Here is a 24,174-nt window from a genome sequence, read left to right on the forward strand (position 1 = left end):
AGAAACTTAGAGCTAAGATACCCAGGAGGACATTTAGCTCAATTCCTTAATTTATAGATTAGGAAACAGAGATCCAGAAAAGGCAAGTGACTTGCTTAAGGACACAAAAGCAGTTAGACAAGATGACTAAATACCTCTATTTTATTTTTCATAAAGATTATTATGCCTTGCTCTGTCTTTTAAGAATCACACATCTGAATTAAATAGTTGTTATTCAAGTACCTGTGTATTGCTTTTGCCCAAACTGCTTTGGTGAATTCTTGCAATTATCTTCTAGTAGAAGAGAAAGGGGGAAGAAACTGAGTTACTGAAATCTTATATGCTTAGTGTTAAATGTATTACCTTATTTTATCCTCACAATCCTCCCAGGGTTCCACCTTAACAAGTGAGGAAACAGCCACAGAATATCTAAACAATTTGCCTGGAGTGGTTATTAAGTTCTGGGGTCTAATTCTAAAACCCACACTCTGTTTTATACCTGACTGCTGACATCATTGATGAAGAAATAACCTTTCAATTAGAAAAGAACATGCCTGCTGGTATTTCAAAAGCAGTCACCCTTTCCTGCTAAGAATCTTTTTCAAAACGTAAATCAACAACTGTTCACACTCCCCGTTTTCCTTGGGCTTGGCTTATATAAATTAAAAACGGAGAACAAATTATAAAATCGTTCACCTGATGAAAGTAAGATACATTTTCATTCCAACAGTTACCCAAAAACTAAATAGAGAGACCAGAAGACCCAAAAAGAATAAAGGAAAGGACCAATTTTGCCCTTTCTAATCATCACCAAGTCAGAGAACTTGCAAATCTCTTTCTTCTCCAGACTTTCCCCACCCCCACAACAAAATGAACAATCATTACCTCATGTGAACTTAATCCATAAACTGCAGCCAGAGGCACGTCCCCATGTAACACTGTGCCAGTCACTTCTTTTATTCCAAATGCTGAAGGGTCAAGGTCCTTCTCCAAAACAGGAGTCCCCTCTTTTGAGATAGGCACTGAATCAGCATGGATATCTCCCAAGAAGGGTACTCCAGTGGGAAAAACTTCTTCAATAGCAGGTACAGTAGCAGCTGGAGCAGCATCTCCCTCTGGGGTGGGCACTCCGACAGCTGGGGGGATGGCACGTCCCTCTGGAGTAGGCACCCCAACAGCTGGGGCAGCAGACTCCTCTGGAGTATGCACTGCAGCAGCTGGGGTGGCAGGCTCTTCTGGAGTAAAAACTGCAGCAGCTGGGGTAGGAGGCTCCTCTGGGGTGCTATCCTCCTCTGTGGTGGGCACTGCAACAGCTGGAGCAGTCCCTTCTGGGGCAGGAACAGCAGCAACTGGGGCAGCACCCTCTGGAGCAGGCATTGTAAGAGCTAGAGCAGCCCCCTCTGGGGCACATACCTCCTCCATGGTAACCACTGAAGCAGCTGGGACATGTACTTCTATGGTGGCCACTGAAGCAGCAGGGATCATCTCCTCTATCATGACCCCTGAAGCAGCTGGTACATCTTCCTCCTGGGCAGGCACTGCAGCAGCTGCAACAGCCCCTTCTGGGGCAGGTACTGGGGTATCTGATGCATGCTCCTCTATGGTGACCACTGAAGCAGCTAAGACATCTTCCCCTGAGGCAGGTACTGCAGGGGATGCATCAGCCCCTTTGGGGGCAGGTACTGCAGGCGCTGGGACATCCTCCTCTAGAATGGCCACTGAAGCAGCTGGGACTTGGTCTGCTATGGTGGCCACTGAAGCAGTTTCCTCTGGGGAAGGCACTATAACAGCTGCAGCAGCCCCTTCTGGGGCAGACACCATAGCAGCTGAGGCAGCAGGCCCCTCTGGGGCAGGCACTGCAGCATCTAGGACATCTTCCTCTACAGTGGTCACTGTAGCAGTTGGGACAGGCCTCTGTGGGATGGGCACCCCTTCTTCCAAAATTGATACAATATTATTAGCCCTGGTAACTTGTTCTTCTGGAAAGATATTTAGCAATGAATCTGAGCCTCTCGTTTCCATCTCACCTCCCTCCGACGATGCCATATTCAGCTTAGGCTTGATATTATTCACAGTTTTCATTCCATCTCTGCCAACCAGCAGGTGCAAACTCAGACTTTCTGACTCCGAGGACTTCCTCCCAACAGTCAGGGAGACCTGTTCTGGGAAGTCTCTATGAAAATATGCTGGGGATCGACTCTCCAAAAGCTTGGCTTCATAATCCAGCTCTTTCAGCTTACCATCCTCATCACAAACCTGTTCGCTATCCATGGACAAAAATTCACAAGGGTCCATGTTTACCAAGGAAGTCAGACTATTATTTTCTTGATTAATAGCTCCTTTCTCACTTTCCAAATGAATCTCACCTGTTAGTAAATGTGAATCATATGGTAACACTTCTACTTCAGGCCCTGAGGTAACATCTAGTTCACAGTCAAAAGGAGAACTGAGGGGGACCCTCTCAACACAGTCCTCAACACTCCCCTCAATTGGACTGCAGTCTACCTGGGACAAACTGCCATTTTCTTTGGCCAGCTCAGAAGCAATAAAGCCTGATACATTTTCTTCATGAGAAGCCCTGTGATAAGAGTTCGGCAACCCTTCTGGGTCCAACTCTCCCAGTGACTCCAGATCAACTGGGTGTCTGAACTTAAATTCCCCTGTAGTCTTGGGGCTAAAAGGCACTTTTTCACACTCCTCCTTGCTAACAGTGGAAGTGTCCCTTGTGATATCAGGGTGGGCAATAAGTTCCACGGTATTAGGCACCTGAGAAAAAACCAGGGCATTAAAGCATTCACAATCCAATCCAATATCATAATCCTTTCGCTCTAGATTTAAAAGGTCTACATGCTGTTCCTTTTCTAAGGCAGTCTCTGGAAAATGACTAGTTACAAGTGAATTTTCTGCATCCTGGGACGGGGCCAACCCTTCAAAAGAGACGGGATTCTTCAGATCAACTAGAGGAGTTATTTCTTCTTCACATAAACATTCCTTTTCAAGTTCAAGAAACATCTGCACTGAATCTGTATCAGAAAGCTGTTCTGCATTGACAGAACCAACAATACATTCTAAATCTGAAACAAGACCTCCTAGCCCTTGAGCATTTCTGTTTCTCATCTCACCTGCAGCATCCACATCTGTGAGAACACAAATGCAATCAAGTGGTGTATCCTTGGGAAGGGAAGCAAAATGGTCCTTAGCTGGCTGAGAGTCACCAGAGCAACAAATCTGACCAAGAGCTAGGCAGTCAAAAGTCCCCAAAACAGCAGGTGAGCAATCAGCTCCCTCTTCCACCACTGCTACAGGGTTTGCTTGTTCCCTTTCTTCAAAAATATGTGCAAGGTTGTTCTTTTTCTCATCTACCATTAGAAAAGTCTTTCCTCTCTCTGACAGTTTCTCTTCCTCCCACTCCTCCTCAGCCTCCATCATGATCCATCGCTCATCCTCCTCAAACTTTAGCTCAGACTCTGTTTTCTCTCTCAGGCTGGGAGTTATGAGAATACGCAATTCTGGATCCAAGAGTTCTTCACTCAGGCAAGGGGAGAGAAGTGGTATTTCCACAGTGAAGGCTGCATCCCCAAGTGGGTGCTGCTGCTCGCTGAAGCCTCTCTTAGCCAAACTTTTCATGGCCCTGGGCCAGGTTGCACTTGAGAATCTGTGTTCCTGCATTACATCTGTGTGACCACTTGCTACTGCAGCCTCTGATTCTAGAGGCTGGAATTCATTGGGAGAACTCTCACTGTGCTGCTGAAATCTGAGGTCCTGGCAGTCTTCACTCAAGTTTTTCACATCTTGCACTTCTGGGATGCCTATGGATTTAGACACACGTTCTAGAGTTACTGACTTTGACTGAGGTTCCCTGTGGTCCAAATGGCCAGAACTTTCTGTTAATACAGAACTGGATCCCCTCTTCTCTTGCAAGGAAGGATTTGAAGCACCAGCTTCTGAAACCTCACTGAGAGAAACTTCCATCCTTTCTGCAAATTCTGGGAAGTTGGGTGGCATGAAGGACTTCCATGATCTCCTATTAACATTGTCTTTGCGTTCTGCATTTGGCCGCCTTCTGGGTGGCACAGGTGCTGACTTCTGCATATCACTGCTTAGCTTAAGTGCATCAAATATTATTCTCTCATCCAGCTTTTTGCCTTCTGGTGCCCTAGGTTCGAAAACATTAGACGCTGCTCCTAACGTACCATTGCTGGATATAGTACTTCCTTCCATTTTTTCCATGGTACTTTTTGAAGTCTGATTAAGTTTTGACCCCTGGTCAATTTGTTCATTTATTCTCATCGTATCATATATAGACCGTTGTGGAACATAGCAATCCTCTATATAGCCATCCTCTTCTTCACCTTTCCCCAAGCAGGTGGGGTTCTGCCTTAAACAGTCTGGCCGGCTTAGTGGCTTACCCATACTTTTCAGTCAAGATGAACCAGCAACCTTTTAAAAGTCTTTTCACAGGTTCCCCCAAAATGCATTCTGCGTAAGTTAAAAATCCTTTTACAAGTTCATATTCCAAACCACCAACTGCATCTGCCCTCCAGAAAGGCCTGGAAGTCCCACTTTGAAACCATTTTGGGAGAAGCTCTAAGACGTTCAGCTTTTCCCTCACAGGCTGGCAGCCTCATAGTTGCAGGCAGATGAATGGTATAATTTAATCAACAAAGTAATTCCTTGTATGGCTTCTGGTTTTATTTCATTTTTTTTTTTTTAAGAGTTCTGCCCTTTCTAATTCAGTCAGCAAAAATCACCTGATATTGACAAGTCTTATATAGTATCTATTTCCAAGCACTTCTCACTGAAGCAGAATTGGAAGCAGTAAATTTATACCGATGTGTCCTTTAATAACAATGGCACAGCATCTCAAGTCTTCATTTATGGCCTAAGATCCTAAGAATTCCTTTCATTTAATCCTCAATTCCAGCCCTCGAGAGTCCAGCTGGTCTGAATTAGCCATTCGTCCTCCCTAGTTCGGGTGTTTGAATTTGAACTGGGCTGGTCAGCGGATATTCCTGCAACTTTAGACACAGGAAGTCCTTCATTCTGGGCCAGATTGAGGCTTCCTGTCTCCAAAACATCATGGCATTGTTGTGGCTCCCAGGCCGGCCCTGCGCTATGGCCACAAAACACCGCTAATGGAAACCGTGCCGGGCCTTCCAGAAGGCGGGCAGGCTGCAACAGTGATAGACGGTGTGTCTCAGTGAGGCCCGCTCCTGTGAGCCATGCTGCGTGCCCTAGGGGCCAGGGTCGCCTCACCGCAGGCTGGCGGGTGGCTCCCGGCCGCTCCGGCCTCGGGTCCCGCGCTCAGGAACTTAGTTTGTCCCTCCGGCAGTTGAGTCCCGTATGCTGTGGGCGCCGCCTCCCCCGCCGCCGCCAGTCTCCTGCCCGCAGCCGCCGCGCTGTGGGCTGCATGTCAAGCAGCCGCCTCTGTTCAGCTCCACCGTCGCCGCCGGCCCCGCGCCCCCGCTGTCCTCCCCGCCCGCAGCTGTCACGGTCCCGGCCTGCAAACTTCTGGCTGGGAACAAAAGGCTCCGCTCCGGCCGGGCGGGGGGCGAGCCTCCTCCCTCGCGCCGCGCGGCTGGCCTGCCCGCTCGCTCACCGCTCGCTGGACGTGCTCTCCTCTCCCTTCCCCACGCCGCCGCCTAGCCGCGCCGTGCTGCCCCTCCCGGGTAGCCCCTCTGGAAGCCGGGGAGCGCGCCGCGGAGATCCAAGGGGAGGAGTGCGGAGGCGGAGCCTGGCTAGATGCAGAGAAAAGGAGCGACTGGAGAGGAAGGGGGTGGCCGGCGGAAGGGATTGGGAGCCGAGGCACCGAAGGAGGAGCTTCTGCCGGATTCGGCTGGAGGAACCTACGGCGCCATCTGATCTGCTCACGAAGCCCACGCCCACTAAGCCCCAGGGCCAGAGTGGAAAGCCCCGCCCCCCGAGGGGTCGAGAGGAGGAGAGCGGCACCAGCGCGGGTCTTGGCCGCGCCGCGCAAATCCCCTGACAAAGGAAAGCCCCGCCCTCTTCCCCCCGGCTCGACCCCCCTGCCGCCCCCGCCTCGTTCCAACCCGCGGGGCCCAGAGTCCCGCCCAAGGGCGAATGGAACCCAGGAGGGGCGCCCCCCGCCTGTCCTTCCCACCCCCCTAGCCAGCCGGCCTTGGCAAGGGCCGTGTGGGGCCCATCTGCTGGCAGGGTCGCGCCGGCTGGGGGAAGGGGGAGAGCCTATATGGCTCTCGGCTCCAGCTTCGCCGCCAAAGACTGTCTTCAGTCCCTCCAATGTCATCTTTAAGCGCGCCCCTGCCGGGCGGAACAACGTTCCAGCCCTAAACCCGGCACTTTCCTGGTGTTCGCAGGAATTCGGCCGCGCTTAGAAGCCGAGTTGTAAGATAAGCTCTAAGCACTCTCTTCCTCTCCCTCCCCTTCTCACGTACTTCAGGTATTCGGTCCATCCTCCCACCAGGACTTCTCCGCACACAGACATGAGGGGAGTTAAGGACTGAAAAACAGGAGGTGGGGGTCAGTGGAGATGCCAGCAGCAGCGCCCCACGCCCAAATACCGGGCTCCTTTATTGCTGCGTACATCCAGGCAAACCTGAGCCTCCTTGGGGTCCCGCTGAAAAGCAGCGCACTTCTAAACCATGCATCTGTATTTCAAGTCTCACGGAAAATACTAGAGAAAAGTGGCCCACAATCCTGTCCAAAGCTTTTTGCCTTTTCAAAATGCCACCTAGTCATCTGGTGAAGGTTAAACAAATAAAGTACAAAGGATAACCCAGGAAATTGTCCACCAGAGGCAGCCGTATTTTCTGAAGGGAAGCAACACTCTGCTCCTTTTGTAACTGCCATTCTTTTCAATGATTTTATGATGGAAAAATGAAAGTTTGTTAAAATTCCTGAAGCCCTGTTGAACCATGTGGTCAATAAGGATGATGAAACTTATGGAAAACTTATTTCTATCCTTTAGTCAGTGAGACACCAATAGTTGGTGTACGGAGATCTGGCAGCAAAACCCTGAGCCAGAGAAGATCCTTGCAAAAATGAGCTGTGGGCTGAAGCCTGTGATCAGAATTAAACAACTAAATGACTTTTCCATTGCAAATGTTTTATACTCCATTTCTCACTTCAAAACAGACTGTTGATCAACTATGCCCTCTCAAATCCAAGAGACTTTTCTCCTATCTGTGAACTGAAACGGAGAAGGGAGAGCAGACTAAGTTGTAGTCTTGACAGTGTGGTTTTAGTTTTAATACTCTTTAGTTCTAGAACTTTTAAAGGAGCCACCCCAGGATCCTGTGTCTTCCAGGTCCTATACTGCAAGACGCTGGGATGGATGGAGGGGACTAGAAACCATGTGTTTTGAGGAACAAACAATAGCAAGAACCAAGAATGCTTGACCTAAAGAAGGTTCTAAGTGATGGTGATCAATGTAAGGTATCTGAAGGGCTGGGACATGGGAGGAAGGAACCACCATCTGGTTATTTCCTTAAGCTGGCACGCAGGCTCCAACAGCAATTTTAACAAAGAGATTTCTCGCAACTAATCATAGAATAGGGTATTCCCTGAAGTTGTGACTTTCCTGATCTTGGAAGTGTTTGAGCAGAAATTCAAGCAATCATTTGGCAGGGATCTGGGATAAAGGATTTACAAATCCTCCATCAATTTGTTCAGAATGAATTTTAACGTCCCTTCTAACTCTGAAAAACTATGATCTTAGGCTTGACTAGCCTTACAGTTAAGGGAACTGTAAACAGTTCAGGGAATCTGGGTTTTAGTCTTTAATTATTCAATACAATTGGAAAAACCCAGGGAAGGCAAGATCAATTTCACTAGCAAATTTCCCTGGCCAAATACAATACTCACTTAAGTGTTCAGATAGCATAACAGACTGTTTAGTGTGCCAGGGCTCCTCTGGTTGGAAGAATCTGAGGAATTCTGGCTCTGCACTAAGGGTGGGTGGTTATTCTATTATAAAGTATGATTGTGATGTGGACTCACAAACTTCATGGCCAGAAATTCTTTTCCTGTTTCCTCATCAAGTCAAGTGCCAATCAATTCAGACTTTTCTTAATTAATCCCTCCGCAAATGTATCTACCTTATTCTCACCCCTCTCCTAATTATAAATAAATCAATGGAACATTTTAGCAACTATGAAATTCAGATTCAAATTATATATCAGCTTTAGTCACACTCTCTCGTATTTAAATGTTAGGAAAATATTACAGAGAAACTCCTCAAAAGTTCAAAACAGCCTATAGAAAGGATTACATAAAGTAGCCCAATTTAAAAGAAAAAAAAATCCAAGAAAAAGAGTGCTTTCTAAGTGCATCACTCCTTTTTTATAATCAGTATGTATTTAGAAAGAAATCAAGAGAGGAAGCACAAGTTCTCTTTCCTCCATGTCTTATTTTTTATCTGTTCATGAGTTTCTCCTTAGTTCTGGTATGTGGAACTCTGCCAATAGCCCTTTCAGTGACTGAAATAAATACCTGATACAGCTTTCAGCCTCTTGTTACCCTGATAGCTCCAACAAAAAAGAGGTGTCTCGTTCATTTCACATCCTGGGTGTAAACTTTTCTAAAGAGAAAGACAGGAAGCTCCAGAGAACCCCTCTGGATGCTCCCCTCACCCCTGCAACCACAAATATATATGCTGAAGCCAAATTTCAGGTTACTCTCCAGTTAGATGCTTACAGAGTTCAAATAATCTTCTGCTCATTTTGAAATTCCTAGCAACAGAATTTGGTGTCAGATTTTCCTTCAGTGAACTTAGGAGAAAGAACAATTTTGGCCCTTCCTGCTCTTTCCTGCTGTCTTCCTAATTAAAGACAGCTGGGTGGAATCTCCTCACACCCTAACCCTGCTCCCTTCCAAGTTTTGGATCTGGCACTTTGCCTTCAGCTGCTCGAGAGCTAAACCACCAGCCCCGCAGGACATCTGAAGATCCCAGATCCACACTTCCCTAAAAATTCTATATTGCCTTTTCATCCAGGGACAGAACGTCTCAGAGTCCTAGATACCCTCTCTAGGAGGTGCTCTCTCTCTCTCTGGGAGGATTACCTCTGAGTAGGGGAGGACACAGAGGACTGGTTGGCTCTTGCACATTTTAAATCTACAAAATGCCTTTCATCTTAGGATCTCTAGACTTTACAAGCATTATTTAGCAGCAAGTGGAAAGTGCACAGTATTAGTCTATACTTGTTGGGAATCAGTCACTACCATCCTTCGGTGCTTTTATTATCATAAAGATGGCCTCAGAGTGCCTCAAAAAGCAATAAAGAATGATGTAAAGCTTGTTTAAATGAAATACTAAGGATTTTGATGCTATTTGAGCTCCATGTGCTCTAAAACCTATGAGTAAACTTTCCACAAACTCTGCAGGAACTCTCATGATCTTGTAAGCCCTTTCCCACTTGTAAACTTTCCAAAAGACAGTGTATTAATCCCTCTTTTAGACACTAACGATCACCAAGATCAAAGTGGTGATGACAAAAGCATAGGGCTTCACAAGTTAGAAAAGACTTGACAGAGGATGGGAGGAAGGAAGGGGAAGGGAATCAGGGAAGGTTTAATGGAGAGAATCACATTTACTCCCTAGGATTTTGGTTATACATTTCTAAATAAAGGAACAGAGGCAGGAAAGTAAAGCCCCCTAAAGAAGTTAATTGTAGTTCAGCATGTTTTAGATATAAGACGTATAATAGGGAAAAACGAGAGGTCAGGATGTAAGTAGATCAAGGCCAGTTCACCCAAGGCCCTTGAATGCCAAGCCAAGGAATTTATACTTTATTCAGAAAACTATTACTAGGACTTTATCATTTAAACTTACTGGGGGTTATGAGAGTTGCTGAGCAGAGTGTGGAAGGTTTCTAAGAATTTGAACTGCTATTTAATATATATTTTCTCATTTCTTAAAATCCAAATCCTTAATTTACAAATGAAACTGCCATTTAATATACATTCTCTCATTTTTACAACCCAAATCTTTGACTTAAAATGAAGCTCAAAGTAGTAAATGTATTTGTTCAAAATAACATAATTATTAAATACCTAGGCTTCCTAGAGTTGAGCCTAGGTCTGCTGATACTACACTGGTGTCAATATATATAGAATAGATTGTAAATGGGAAGACTGAAGGTCAAGCAATTAGTTAGGAGGGTAATACAGTCATTTAGGCAAGAGATAATGAAAGCTTCAACTAATAAAAAATGGGAAAGGGGACTGTGAAAGAAATTGCAGAGGCAGAGTATTTAGGCTTTGCAACTGACCAGACAGAAAGCAGAGGTGAGGGGGAAAATGATTTAAAGGTAATGCATAGTTACGCACAGTAGTATTATAAAACAACAGCATAGAAGAAGAAAATATTTGAAGTAGATAGCACATTCAATTTAGAGCATATTGAGTGTGAAGTACTCAAAGGTTACCCATGTGGAGATGTCCAGAAGGGTCCACTACACAAAAGATTCATTCAAGTTTGGGAACAGAAATACAGAGTTAGAATCCTTTCCCAAACACCAGTGAAGGGTTAGGCATCCAAGGAGTTGAATATAGAGAAAGAAGAGAAGAGGATAGATGACAGAATTCCAGGATCTACTTATATGCAGGAGATAAGGCAAACCGAAAAAGAAAACAGAAGAGCAGTCAGAGTACCATATCAGGAATGTAAATTAATGGGAGGGTTTTAAGAAAGAAGATATGATGTTAAATGCTGCATAAAGGCTAAGAAGGACAATGAGTTAGACAAGGCTGCTAGACTTGGCAACCATGAAGTTACTGAATACTTCCAAGAGAACAGTTTCAGCAGAGTGAGGGGAGTTATAGGCAGTTAAGGATAAGAGGTGGTGAGAAAGTATTGGCCTTCCCTTCTTGAGACTGTTATTTTGGCTTTCATGACACTGTGCTATCCTGATGCTACTTTTTTTTTTTTTTTTTAATCATCATTTTATTGAGATATATTCACATACCACGCAGTCATACAAAACAAATTGTACTTTCGATTGTTTACAGTACCATTACATAGTTGTACATTCATCACCTAAATCAATCCCTGACACCTTCATTAGCACACACACAAAAATAACAAGAATAATAATTAGAGTGAAAAAGAGCAATTGAAGTAAAAAAGAACACTGGGTACCTTTGTCTGTTTGTTTCCTTCCCCTACTTTTCTACACATCCATCCATAAACTAGACAAAGTGGAGTTTGGTCCTTATGGCTTTCCCAATCCCATTGTCACCCCTCATAAGCTACATTTTTATACAACTGTCTTCGAGATTCATGGGTTCTGGGTTGTAGTTTAATAGTTTCAGGTATCCACCACCAGCTACCCCAATTCTTTAGAACCTAAAAAAGGTTGTCTAAAGTGTGCGTAAGAGTGCCCACCAGAGTGATCTCTCGGCTCGTTTTGGAATCTCTCTGCCACTGAAGCTTATTTCATTTCCTTTCACATCCCCCTTTTGGTCAAGAAGATGTTCTCCATCCCACGATGCCGGGTCTACATTCCTCCCCGGGAGTCATATTCCACGTTGCCAGGGAGATTCACTCCCCTGGGTGTCTGATCCCACGTAGGGGGGAGGGCAGTGATTTCACCTTTCAAGTTGGCTTAGCCAGAGAGAGAGGGCCACATCTGAGCAACAAAGAGGCATTCGGGAGGAGACTCTTAGGCACAAATACAGGGAGGCCTAGCCTCTCCTTTGCAGCAACCGTCTTCCCAAGGGTAAAACTTATGGTAGAGGGCTCAACCCATCAATGATGCTACTTTCTAACCAGTCCTTCTTTATCTCTTTGGGTTCCTCTTCCTGTCCTCTTAAGGCAAGTAATTTCACAATTCTCTTTTTTTCATTCATTCAACAATTATTTATTGGGATCTAATATACGCCCTAAATTATAGTAGGCACTAAGGGACAGGGTGATGAGCAAGAGGTCAAGAGCCTATTTTCTAGTAGGGGAGATGTTCGTTCATTTTAATTCATTTGTGATAAATACTCTAAAACCGTGCTATGAGAGCATGGGTCAAGGGGGCCTGACCTGATCTGGAGGTTCAAGGGAGACTTTCCTAAGAAAATAATCATGTGGCCTGCTTTCTCCTGGGACTTTCTAGTTTCAGGGTGGAATGACAACATTGCTTGGCTGGTTCCATGAAACTCGGAATCTCCAGAGAATATTGCTGCAGGAGACCCCGCTCCAATATTAGAAAAGGAGGCAGAAGAGAGAAGAAACATCTGAAAACTTTTGTTACTAAAGTAGTTCTTACCACTGATCACAAGCAAACAAATAAACAAATGACAAATTAGATTTGAGTTTAAATAATTAGACCAAAAGCAGAGCTCTTCTACTGGAGTAAATTGTAAGATAAAGAGAGATATTTTATGGTTTATTTGAATGGTCACAAAGAATTCAAGCTGGAATTAACTAACTTAATTTCAATTTATTTGAATTCTTATCATCTTCCCTTGACTTATATCACATAATGAAGTACTGGAAATATATATTTGCCGAAACTGTAAAAGATTCAAGTCCTCCTGCAAAACTTCAGTATCCGGTAGGTATGCTTGGCAGAGAGAACTGTATGTTTCTAAGCTGCTTGCCTCTGAAACTAAGCTGGTATTTCCACCCCCCTCACATTTCAATGTTTTAATTAAAGAGTGATTAGTATTAAGAGTTATCTCTCTTAAACATGCTGACTTGGTAGCTGCCATTGTACGGCAATAGAGGAAGATAGCATGGTCTATGATAAGAGCTCATTAGGCCAAGGACCCTTGAGATCACTAAAGCTGATCTCTGATGGGTAACTGAGTGGCTGGAAAGTCACTGAGCTGGAGACGGATTGTGGTTAATTCTGGTTAACGATATGAAAATAACATTGATTTGTAGGACATATAAGCCAAGCCAAAATGGTCTCAGAAAAACTTGCTGGCTGCAGGATTCTGAGAGGAATGAATAAATTAATGAATAAATAAACAAGTATATATGTATGCATAAATGAAATATATTTAAAACTGTGTTAAGGAGTCATGACCTAAACCTGCCTATGTAACACTGTTACTCTAAGGTTAGAAACAAGTCCCAGGTTTATTCCCCATAAAAACTGCCCAGGAAGGCTGTCAATACATTTGTTTCATTGCTGCCATCAAACTAGTTTTGCTTTATTCCCATAATTTCCATTTTCCCAAGAAGAAAAAGAGCTAATCTAATCTGGTGTTGGGCCTTAGATCAAGTCTTCTGGAGAATGATCATTCCTAGAACAAAAGGGATAACTTTCCTTATTAAAAAAAATAATAAAATTCACAATATTCTAATTTGAGTGCATAGCTAGACATTTTTTTAAAAAGAAAGGATAGTATCAGTTTTTAGTATACTTTTTTTTTTTAGTTAGAGAAGTCATTGGTTTACAGAAAAAACATGAAGAAAATATAGTTCCCAGATCCACCCCCCCACACACCACCCCTATTATTAATACTTCGCATTTGTATGGTACCTTTGTTACAGCTGATGAAAGAATATTCTTATAATTGTACTATTAACTCTAAGTCTATTGTTTACATTAGGGTTCACTGTTAGTGTTGTATGGCCCTATGGGATATTATCATTTATTGAGCACCTAATATATGCCTACTGCTTTTATCTACATAACTTCATTATTCTCACAGAAACCCTAAAGGTATGAGTTAACCATTGTTCTCATTTTATAGTTGAAATAACTAAGATTCAGAGAGGTTAAGAACTTCCTCCAAGGTCACTGAGCTGTAAATCAGGATTCCAAGCTAGATATTTCTAACTCAAACTTGTATTCATTTTTTTACTACACAAAGTTGAACGAAATTTCTTGTTACAAGCCAAGGACTCTAAGGTGATGGGTTAACTACAAAATAGTTCAGAATCTGACTTTCTTAAGGAAACCTGAAATAGCAAATTTCTTTCTTAGTTTTGCTTTGTTCAGGATAATACTGAAATGAGATTAGGTTGTTCTCTTAACATATATTAACTAGTGGAGAAAGAAGAGAACCTAGAGACAAGATGGAGAGGTGGAAAAACCAGGCTAGGATTAGAATTTCTTCAGGGAACACAGAATATACCTCAAGTCATGCAGAGTAGACACCATTTTGAATCCCAGAGCTCAACTAGCTTATGAGAAGTAAAGAGCATTCAAACAATCAGTCAAATATTCACTAATCTCTAACTATGTGTACACAATATGCTACTTTGAGTGATACAAAAATGAATTGAGATGAGAAATGGGACAGATGTATATTATCAGAATGCCATAATTAGGCAGTATATGATAAAGGCCAAATTAATTACAAATATTAAGTGATTAAGGAAATCACAAACAACAGTAAGCTGGGGAGGTCAGGGAAGGCTCTGTGGAGAGGTGGGACTTGAGCGATATGCCTTCTGGTGTGGGCAGAAACCAAATAGGTAGGAATATATAAGAAATATTCGGGATAAGTGGATGGAGCAGGAAGTCTACATAGGAAATAAGACTGGAAATATAGTGGGGTCAAATATGTACTATCTTGAATGCCATTTTATCAGGAAGCCAAAGGAGAGTTTTGTTTTGCTTTTCCCCAAAGGAAAGTATTTGAACAGAGGCATGATATAAACAATGAAGTACTTTAGGAAGATTAAACTAGCTGTAGGGTAGAAGACAGGAGCAACAGAAATAGACCAGGTCTGAGGGATGCCATAACATAATTCACTGGATCAGATGGCTCTTGTATTGATTTGGGGGAAGGATGAGCACTCACAGAAAGAAGAGTAAAAACAAACAGAAGCTAAGGAATTCCATCTTGGAGGCCCGATTTCAAAAGGCTACAGGAATATTCCCTCCCCACCCCCCATGGGAACCATGTGCGTACACATTGGTTGTCCAATCACTCTAGCTCTCTGCATTCTTAATAGACGGTCCTTTGTTCCAAACAGCAAAGCTCAGAAGAGACAGAGTCTGATAAAATCACATTGAGATTAGTACTCCCAGCTGGTGCAGAGGCTGATGCCATTCCATAACACACCCTACAGGAAGCAGCTTGAAATACACAGCTGATTGATTTTCACAGCAGGAGCCTTGTAGCAGGGTGGAGTGGGGACTGGTCAAACATGGAGAGAATTCTTTAGCCACTGACTCAAGTTAGTTCACCAAGATTTTTACTTTATCTTTAACAGACCAGTATAAGCCACTCTTGAAAGCAAAGCTATTTCTTAAGTAACTTTTTAAAAACGGTAAGAAAACCCTGGAGCTTCCCCAGGGAGTGGAATTATTTCATCAGTTAACTCTTACCTGTCATAGAATCTGAAGAGGGCAAAAATCCATCCCTGTCTTTTGAGAAGTGGTTTGAATAGTTCTTTGTTGCAGGGGACTGTCCCGTGCATTGCAGGACGTTTAGCAGCATCCCCGACTTCTACCCACTAGATGCCAGTAGCAGCCTCCCCAGCTGTGGTAATCAAGAATGTCTCCAGACATTGCCAAATGTCCCCCTGGGGCAAAACTGCTCCTGGTTGAGTACCATGAGCTTTGGTGCCAATGAGCTTTGGTGACAAAACAGACCCTTCCAATCCCAGCTCTAACATTAACTTACTAGGTGTCTTGAAAAACTTATTCTAACCTCTTCATGTCTCAGTTTTCTCATCTGCAAACTGGGATTTTAAATATCTGATTTATGTTGTGGGGATTGGGATGGTTGTTAGGATTATAGATCATGTAGACTCAGGTTTCTCTTATGTTCTTACCACTACTCTCTCTGCAGTTCTTTGAATGCATGTCCACCTGTACTGCATTGTTAACTAGAGGCTGTCTGAGACCCACCACAGGGACTGGCAACAGCAAGTATTCTATGAGGATGAACTGAAAGGAATATAGAGCCCCTTCCTCCTAACTCCCACAAAGGGATCCATGGACCATCACCAGGTAGCACTTATCCTAATCCCTGGCCAGTCCAAAGTTCTCGAAGTCATGCTAAAGAAGATCTACGTTTTAAATCATAGTACTGGTGGTAAGAAAAGAACTTCTGAAGAATTATGAAATAAATGTATTCCATTAATCGTCCATGGTCAATACCAGAGACTAATATTTGAAAAGCACCCTGCAGTGGTAAAGCATTACAGAAGGTGGGGAGGGAGCACATTCTCCCCATAGCTAGGTTTTTGCAAATAAGACAGCTGAGACTTGGGAAGAATCCATTCCGAGGGACATAGCTCTCTGGTGTAGTGATGCTTTGGTGTACTGACCTGACATGACTTCCTGTGGAACTCATTTTATCTTGGTAAAACAACTAATTCTAACAATGAAGTGCCCTTCATAGCAACTCATCACATTTCCTGGAGGCAAATTCACATGCTAGCCATTTAGCTTGAAAGTGCCCAGGTTACTTTTCTGAAACTAAGGCTGAGACCACTTACCATTCATTTCCAGACTTGGCAAGAAAGAAACAGTCCTATTGTGCAACTCTGTGCTTATCTCAACCATGTTCACTAATTAAAGACACAACAATAATTACAAGTTCTGCATACAGTAAAGTTTTTCTGGAAACAGATATTTTCCTTCTTGTACAAAATCGTAATGATAAATTTTAGTTGCAAATGCTACATGCTGACACTGTATATCAAGAATTGCAGTAAATTAAAATCAAACTGCTCAGTCCTTTCCTTTGGTGGAGGATATATCCATCTGATGCTTTAAAATCTCCCCTTGCTATCAAAATTTCCAGACAGGTTTTTGTGAAATCCATCAACACTTTCTTGACAACCTTCCATTTGATTCTACTATCTTCACTGAAGCGTGAGGCTCCTTTAAGATGATATGATGGCAGCAAGCTTAGGATTTTGCTTGTGATGCTGATGTTTAAAACACAAACTGGTGATACTTTAGTATGGGGCTGGAAAAAATTCTACATGGAGCAAACTTAAAGGCCTCAAAGATCCTTTCACTTTCTCCCCACCCAGCGGGTGGGGGTGGAGAGTATTATTACAGAGCATTGGAATTCTTTGGTGGAGGGGGCAGGGAGTCACATAAAGGTTATAAATATTAACAGCTGAGCAGTGAACTCAGTTGGCTAAGGGGAACAACTGACAAACTGTAGTCTCCTGTTAAAGGCACAGAACACGGAAGCTTCCTCAAGTATTTCCACAAAGGAAGGTCCTCCTCTCTTTAGAAATGCATCATCAGCCAAACACCTGCATCAACAACTATACACAAACCATGCTTCAAATGCCAAGGAAAGTGACTAGGAGATTTTAAATTAGACATAGATTATCACCAGCAAAAATAAAGAATCTAGGACCTAGTTAAAGGAAGGGTGATTTAGAGGTGCCTGTTGCTACTATACACAGCCATAATCAGATTAGTAGAACACTGTTTGCTATATAAATGTTTAAAAATCAACTAATACTTAACCCATCTAAATCCCGTTTCCCACATGGAGGGCAGTGGTTCTTAACTGAGAGTGATTGTACTCCCCAGGGGATATTTGGCAATGTCTGGAGACATTTTTGGTTACTGGGGACAGTAACTAGTGGCATCTAGTGTATAGAGGTCAGGGATGCTGATAAACATCCTGCAATGCACTGGACAGTCCCCTACAATAAATAATTATCCAGCCAATAGTGCCAAAGTTGAGAAATCCCATTCTAGGATACTCTCTTTACTTCCTTGGACCCTTGTTCCTATTGGAGTAGCCTTGTTTAAGCAAGAAAGGAAAAAAGCAAGACAAGTCAATGGTCAGCATAAGATGGGAATGGGAGGGTGTTATTTAACTTGATCTTGGCTGCTGTAAAGCTGGGGATTCCTAAACCTCCAGATGACAGACAAGTCATACCAAGTTTGATATCGCTTCTCTTCAAGGGCAAGTAGATAATGTTGATCTCATTTGCTCTATTTTCTAGTGAATCTTTCTCAGGCTGGTGCTCTAACTGGCAAAAACATAGATGGGCTGATACTGTCTTTGTAATTATTTGAAAGGAAGAAGTATCTCTGTGCAAATTGGCGGTCTTTCAGCTCCAAGTTTTCCCAAGGGTTTTCATGCCTTGCGCATAGGGGAAGACTAAGCTTGGTTTCCAATGCTGCAAAAAATCAAATGTAAGGGTTTCTAGGACTTTCTTATTCTGGTTTCATAGGACATTTAGTTCTCCCAGACAGAAGCAGCAAGTCTATGCAGACCCTGAACCTGGGCTCTGCTCAACCTGAGTTAGGAGTGAGAGTAGTCCTAAGGAAGCCTGCAACATTTCACAAGCCCAGCCTCAGTGATAGGAAGGAAACAACTGACTGGCTTGGATGGTTCAAATGTACCATCAGGTAGTATGAACCTTTGTGAAAAATGGACCCTAAAAAGGTTTTCATTTTTCCCACTTGTTCTTTCTTATCACTGAGAGGTACAGTGTCAAGTCTGAAGCCTGGCCTGAATACACAGTAAATATAAATACGTATGAAATACAGAATGAATAAAGGTGGATCCAGGTTTCTTGATAGTTCTCACCAGTATGATGCTAAAACCACTACACACTTTCTGACTGAGAGGCCAGTATGGTTCATGAGAGGCTGATGGGGGTGGAGCATAAGGGTGTTGTGTGTGGAAGAGATAGGTTGGTTTAAGACTCAGAATGACCTCAATTCTTGACTACTAAAACCTACATAAGGAATTTCAAAATGGGGAGAGCCTCTTGTTATCATCAGACTTAACAGATTTCTTTTTCCAGTTTCATATATTTTCCTACCCTTCCCAGGAAGGTTACCCTGGAAGAATTCTTTGGCTCAAGTTACATTGAAATAAAGGTCCCTCTTTTTAAGCACATACCATTCCTTTTCCCCAGTAATAAGACGCTCTCTTGTTAGTGAAACAGAATTTCCCAAAGAGATAGCCAAAGTTAAGTCTTTTCTTTCCAGTTTTCTGAAAACATGCTTAATACTCTCATTTGTGATTTCTGGAATGGGTTCTTCCATTCTACTTCCAATAGAAAGCTGAACCAAGTAGACATAGCTCAGGAAGGTCTGAGGTCTTCGCCTGTTTAGAATGGGAAAGGATTCCATCCCATTTGATAGGTCCTAACTGGGTGATAATAATCTATTAATTATTCAGAGGCAATGGAGAGAAAAGCCTTTCTTAAGAATAATGACTTTGGGTTCTTCACATTCATTTGATTAAGTATTTTTTTTTCTCAGCTGGATTTATCAGCACTATTGCACAATTCCAAGTAAGCCTGGGGGTCCTCCACCGACTTTACTCATTTGTCTACTAAGACTATCCCAAGCCAGGTCAAAGCAGAGCCTGCATTTCTGTCCCACAGATTCATATCCTCGCCTCTTAAGCAGATTCTGTACTGAGAGTATGATCCCCCATAAAAAAGAGCTGAAAATTTAAACTAATGCTGTTTTTAATATTTATCTTCATCTCAGTTTTTTCCTCATTAAAAACAATTTATTTGTGACTCCTGGGGATGAACCTGGACCCAATGCTGCAGGATTGAGAAAATCTTCTTGACCAAAAGGGGGAAGAGAGATGAAACTAAATAAGGTTCCAGTGGCTGAGAGATGTCAAATGGAGTAGAGAGGTCACTTTGGAGGATATTCTTACGCACTATATAGATATCACTTTTTAGATTTTGGTGTGTTGGAATGGCTAGAAGGAAATACCTGAAGCTGTGCAACTATAACCCAGTGACCTTGATTCTTGAAGACAATTGTATAACCATGTAGCTTGCACAGTGTGACTGTGTGATTGTGAAAACCTGGTGGCTCACACTCCCTTTATCCAGGGTACAGACAGATGAGTGGAAAAATGGGGACAAAAATTAGATGAAGAATAAAGGTGGGATGGAGGGGATGGAAAGTTTGGGGTGTTCTTTTTTGCTTTTGTTTTTATTTTGGAATAAGGAAACAGTCCAAATTGCACTAAAAAAACAACTTATTTGAATCTGAAAGCAGAGTCATTCTTTAGGCTTCTGGTCTGCTGCTAGTGTGAGGGAAGATTAACCTATTGCTGGACTACAGCATATCAACCCAGGAACTAAACACTCAAATGATGAAAATGACTCAGCCTGCAGAGTGGGTCCAAAAACATCCTCCCTTTATTCAGTCTCTAGGGGACTAGAACTGACACAGAGAGCTTTTCCTTTTTGATTGTTTTCACTTCCCATGAGCTCAGCGTGAGCTAAGCCAGGAGTATGCTCCTCCCCTCCTGGCAAACACTTTTTCCAAAGGCTCTGACTTCCTTCTAAGGTGGATCTGAGGAACTGGGCTTCTGAGTTGTAGAAGGTATACTGACTTCTACAACTTGAGAAGGTATACTGATCATTTTATTGTAACTACCTATTGACTTACTGATGGGCCAAAAGGGTCCTCCCTTCTTCCACTCTTCTTCCAGTCTTGTCCTTATCAATACCAGTCCACTACAGATAAACAGACTCTGCAAGTGACCAGCTGATAGTGTTCTATCCCAGCCTTCATATCCATTATATTCATGGTAAAGGCTTGTTCAGAGAAATCAGTGAAACAAGTGTGCTTTCACAAGCAACTAATCAGCTCCTGAGCTCTGAGCATAAATAGGCAATATTCTAGGATACATACTAAATATAGCAATGTCTAGTAATTTCCAGAAATCTTCTAGCAGCATCAAAATTCAGAGTGCCTGGAAATCAAGGATTAAATGAAAAAGAAATGATAGCTTGTCCTCAAATCCAAACACTAATTATCTTGTATTTAACAATTTTAACAGGCTTGGTTAATTTATTTTCTAGCTCACTGAAAATTAGAAAGGAGCGGAAGACTGTTAAAGGCAGACCCAGTGACAGCAGTAAAAAATGACAGCAATAAGAAGTAATATCAATACCACAGTAGTGAGGAAAAAAAACAGAAACTACCTCCTTCTCTTCCAATACATACACAGCCAGCCATTCAAAGCAATACAACAATGTAAAGGCCCTAAACAAGAACTCCAATACAGAACTCAAACCGCACAGTAATTCAGGAACATTTAATACAAAGATAAGCATCATGGAGGATATCACTATATTAGAGAACGGTATAATCTTTTTTATATTATTCACCTGGACTCATTAAGAAAAACTTATGCACAATTTAGTGTTTAGGTAGTCAGCCAAATAAATTTAAGTTAGGCAAATAATATTCCATATAAACCAGAATCTGATTTGATAAACTATTTTGGAACCTAAAGGGATACGCTTCAGTTTTCTAAGAAATTCACTGAGTTAGACAGTTTTCAGTAAACTGGATCCATGTAAATGGGATAAATGAAGCATGCCTGTAGAAGGGATAGTCTCTGCTTTGTAGGAGCTTACAACTGAAGAGGAAAGAAAAGCACACACATACTGAAGAAGGACACACTGCTACTGGAATAGGGTTTTGAATTTTCTCTAACCACCCCCCTCTCTTATCTGGATGACTCAAAAACCCAATTACAATGACTTCAATTGCTCCATATTGTACTGTCTCTAAACATGGTAATTGGGCCTGCAGCCAAAGTCCCATTTTAGTACTGAACATTTTAGTACTGAACATTTTAGTAGTGAACATTCCCCTAAACTCCTAGAAGGACCCTTCTGAAGCAACTACTTTTCTGCACTTGGATCTTACCTACAAAATTGTGACCTTTCTAGGCACCACATAGCTCTGACCTGGTGTCAACACCACTTCTACAGCCATGTTTTTAATAGAAAGAATCCTGATAGGCAGGGGCTCTGAGGGAACAAATTTACTCTGATGGCAGGAGTGTAAGTAGGAATAATTAACACTAGTGATGGAAAAACTGCTGGAAGCATCCTTTCCAAATCTGTATTCCCTGCACCAAAAAAGAAATAATAGGAGAGTGGCCTCCAACAGGAAAGTGAGGCATTTTTAAGTATTTACAGCAAAGGAAACTCTTGGGGCAAAAGGCTTAGATAGTGAGAGCCAAGACAGAACAGGCAGTCCTAAAAGTTCTAAGCCCCTGACTCAGCAAATGGATACTTTTGGGTCAAGTCCTCTAATCTTCCCTTAGTTTAGACCCACAAAATCTCAGGACTGGAAATTCTGACTTAGGCAAAGAATGAAAGTATCTTTGCAATTAAGGAAGTAGTTCTCAAACTATTCTATCAGCAGTGAACGTGTACTCTTGAGTTTAGGGTATATTCTTATACTGTAAGTGGGAAATTTCCTTGAAGCATCATGTTTTATCTTAATAATTCATGAGAATTTTGCATTTTTCCACAATATATCAATGCTTGTTTCAATAATTTTCCCCTATAATCTGGGTAAAATCAATACTTCAGGAACAGTATCCCATGTTTATCTTATAACTTCTCATACCTCAATTTGAAAAACCAAGAACTAAAGAAACATTCATGTGTTACAAAACCAGTAAATTTGAAATCTCAAGAAAACATGAGTAAATTCTCAGAGTAAGAGATAAGTTTGGACATTTCTTTCTATATCTTAAATTGGTTATAAAAATTGAAATAAACTACAATAGAAAAACACTCAAACCAGTTTGCTCAGAAGACTAAGATATTGTTTAGTCTCCAAACAGTGTGTGCTGATTGATGGTGGTAGAAATGAGAATAACTGAAACTGGGGACAGAAGTTAAGATGTATACTAAATAGGTTTCAGAGTTCCAGTACAAGAAAAGAAATGTACATTTTAGACAGAAAAAGATTAAAAAATAAATATCAGACTTACTTTAAAATCTGCTAATTGTTGGTTGATGGTATCCACTTCTGTCCCCACTACCCACTGAAGGGCCTCTCCCTCCTCTGCTGCTGTGGTCATGTCATTGAGCATTTTCAATTTCCTATAGAAGTCCTCTACACGGCCCAAGGTAAGCTCTAGCTGTTCCTGGCGAGCTTTACCCCTCTCTGTAAGTTTGCTACACTGTTTATTCAGGGCTTCTAGCTCTCTCTTGAGACCTAACAAGTCCAGAGTCCCCTCTTCTTCCAGCATTTGTCGGCACTCTGCTTCAGAAGCCTCTATGTCTAACTTCAGAACTTGGATTTTATTAAAGAACAGTCGTACATCCTCAATTTGGGACTGGAGGCTATCAGTATCTCTCCCGATAGCACCCATGCCATCAAGCTCATCGTCCAGATCTGCCAATTGAGAAAACATCTCTCGGACTCGACAGTGAAACTGGCCAATCCCCTCCAGCTTGTTTTCCATTGTCATGCAACCACTGTTCACTCTTTGCTTCACTTCTAGGAACTCTTGCTGCGCGACCTCAGCTTGATGTAGAAGTTGAGAAGCATCAGATCCATTTGGGGCATCTGCTACCAGGCCCTGAGTAAATTTCCTCAGATAGTCTACCTGATGTTCCAGGGCTTGCAGCACTTCCTGTTGAGCTCTTAGCTTCTCCAGGTTCTTGTTGCTACAGGCTTGAGAGCCTAGAGCATCAAAGATCTCAAGTTGATGTTTGGCCCCTTCAACTTTCTTTTCAATATTCTTAAAACTTTCCTGGAACTCCTTGATCCTCTGAGTCATTTCTTCTAGTGACTCTGTTTTGGCTTGCAGCTCCTCTGTAATGGCATCCATGTTCTGGTTGATCCCAGCCTTCTCATCCCGGATATCATCCTCATCTGTTTCAGAAGAATTGATCAGGATGTCAGCAGCACTGTTCAAAATCTCCAGCAGGGAACGGCGCTTCTCCACCTCATTCAACATAGCCTTTGATCTTAGGAGGCTGGACTCTAGCTGCACTGGATCCAGAGAGACCCGCAAATCAGACATCTTAGCCTTACAATCCTTTATCCACGGCACGAGGTCTTCCACATGCCACTGATATTTCTGAGCTTTCTGCATACAGTCCTTGAGCTTGGATTGTCTGTCTGCTGTTTTTTTACTAAGCTCATCCCAGTGGCTTTTGAGATCAACCAACTGGTTTTGTAAAGTCTTTTTCTCTTCTCCAGGAGGCACAGAAAGAAGCAGAGATTCCCCTTCAGCTACAATCACTTCATAGGAACCGCTGTGTTGGTTAAGGGTCTTCTGAAACTCTTCATTCTCCTGTAGCTGAGACTGTAGTCGCTCCAATTTTGCAGAAATTGGGCAGGTTTTTGCTTGCTGGCTTTGTTTCCCATCCAACCAGGTCCTCAGCTCATCAAACATTTGCTGAAACTGCTGGGTGCTTGCAAGAGCTGCCTGAAGTCTGTTCATCTGATCAGCTGAAATAGAAAATGAAATTTAAATCAGTCAAGCCTGAACATGACACATAAATAAAATGTTTTTTGAGAGTATGAGGCCTGA

General features: G+C 42.5%; 2 protein-coding genes across 25 annotated transcripts in view; both read right to left on the reverse strand.

Annotated features, from left to right (window-relative positions):
- MACF1 (microtubule actin crosslinking factor 1) overlaps positions 1-24,174 on the reverse strand; it is a 356,335-nt gene that overhangs the window by 69,975 nt on the left and 262,186 nt on the right. For all 24 annotated transcript variants that reach the window (XM_037827638.1, XM_037827637.1, XM_037827645.1 and 21 more), the window contains one exon: positions 22,621-24,092. In XM_037827638.1, coding sequence (XP_037683566.1) covers positions 22,621-24,092 — 1,472 coding nt within the window. The remainder of the gene's footprint in view (positions 1-22,620; positions 24,093-24,174) is intronic.
- KIAA0754 (KIAA0754 ortholog) lies at positions 787-5,957 on the reverse strand. Its single transcript, XM_037827650.1, has one exon. The coding sequence runs from the start codon at positions 4,390-4,392 to the stop codon at positions 787-789; it is 3,606 nt and encodes a 1,201-aa protein (XP_037683578.1). The 5' UTR covers positions 4,393-5,957.

The sequence above is a fragment of the Choloepus didactylus genome, chromosome 2, assembly GCF_015220235.1.
Source record: "Choloepus didactylus isolate mChoDid1 chromosome 2, mChoDid1.pri, whole genome shotgun sequence".
Lineage (NCBI taxonomy): Eukaryota > Metazoa > Chordata > Mammalia > Pilosa > Megalonychidae > Choloepus > Choloepus didactylus.

Bases quoted from the DNA above. Each gene is read 5' to 3' on its own strand.
- KIAA0754 (XM_037827650.1), bottom strand. From the start codon at position 4,392: ATGGGTAAGCCACTAAGCCGGCCAGACTGTTTAAGGCAGAACCCCACC.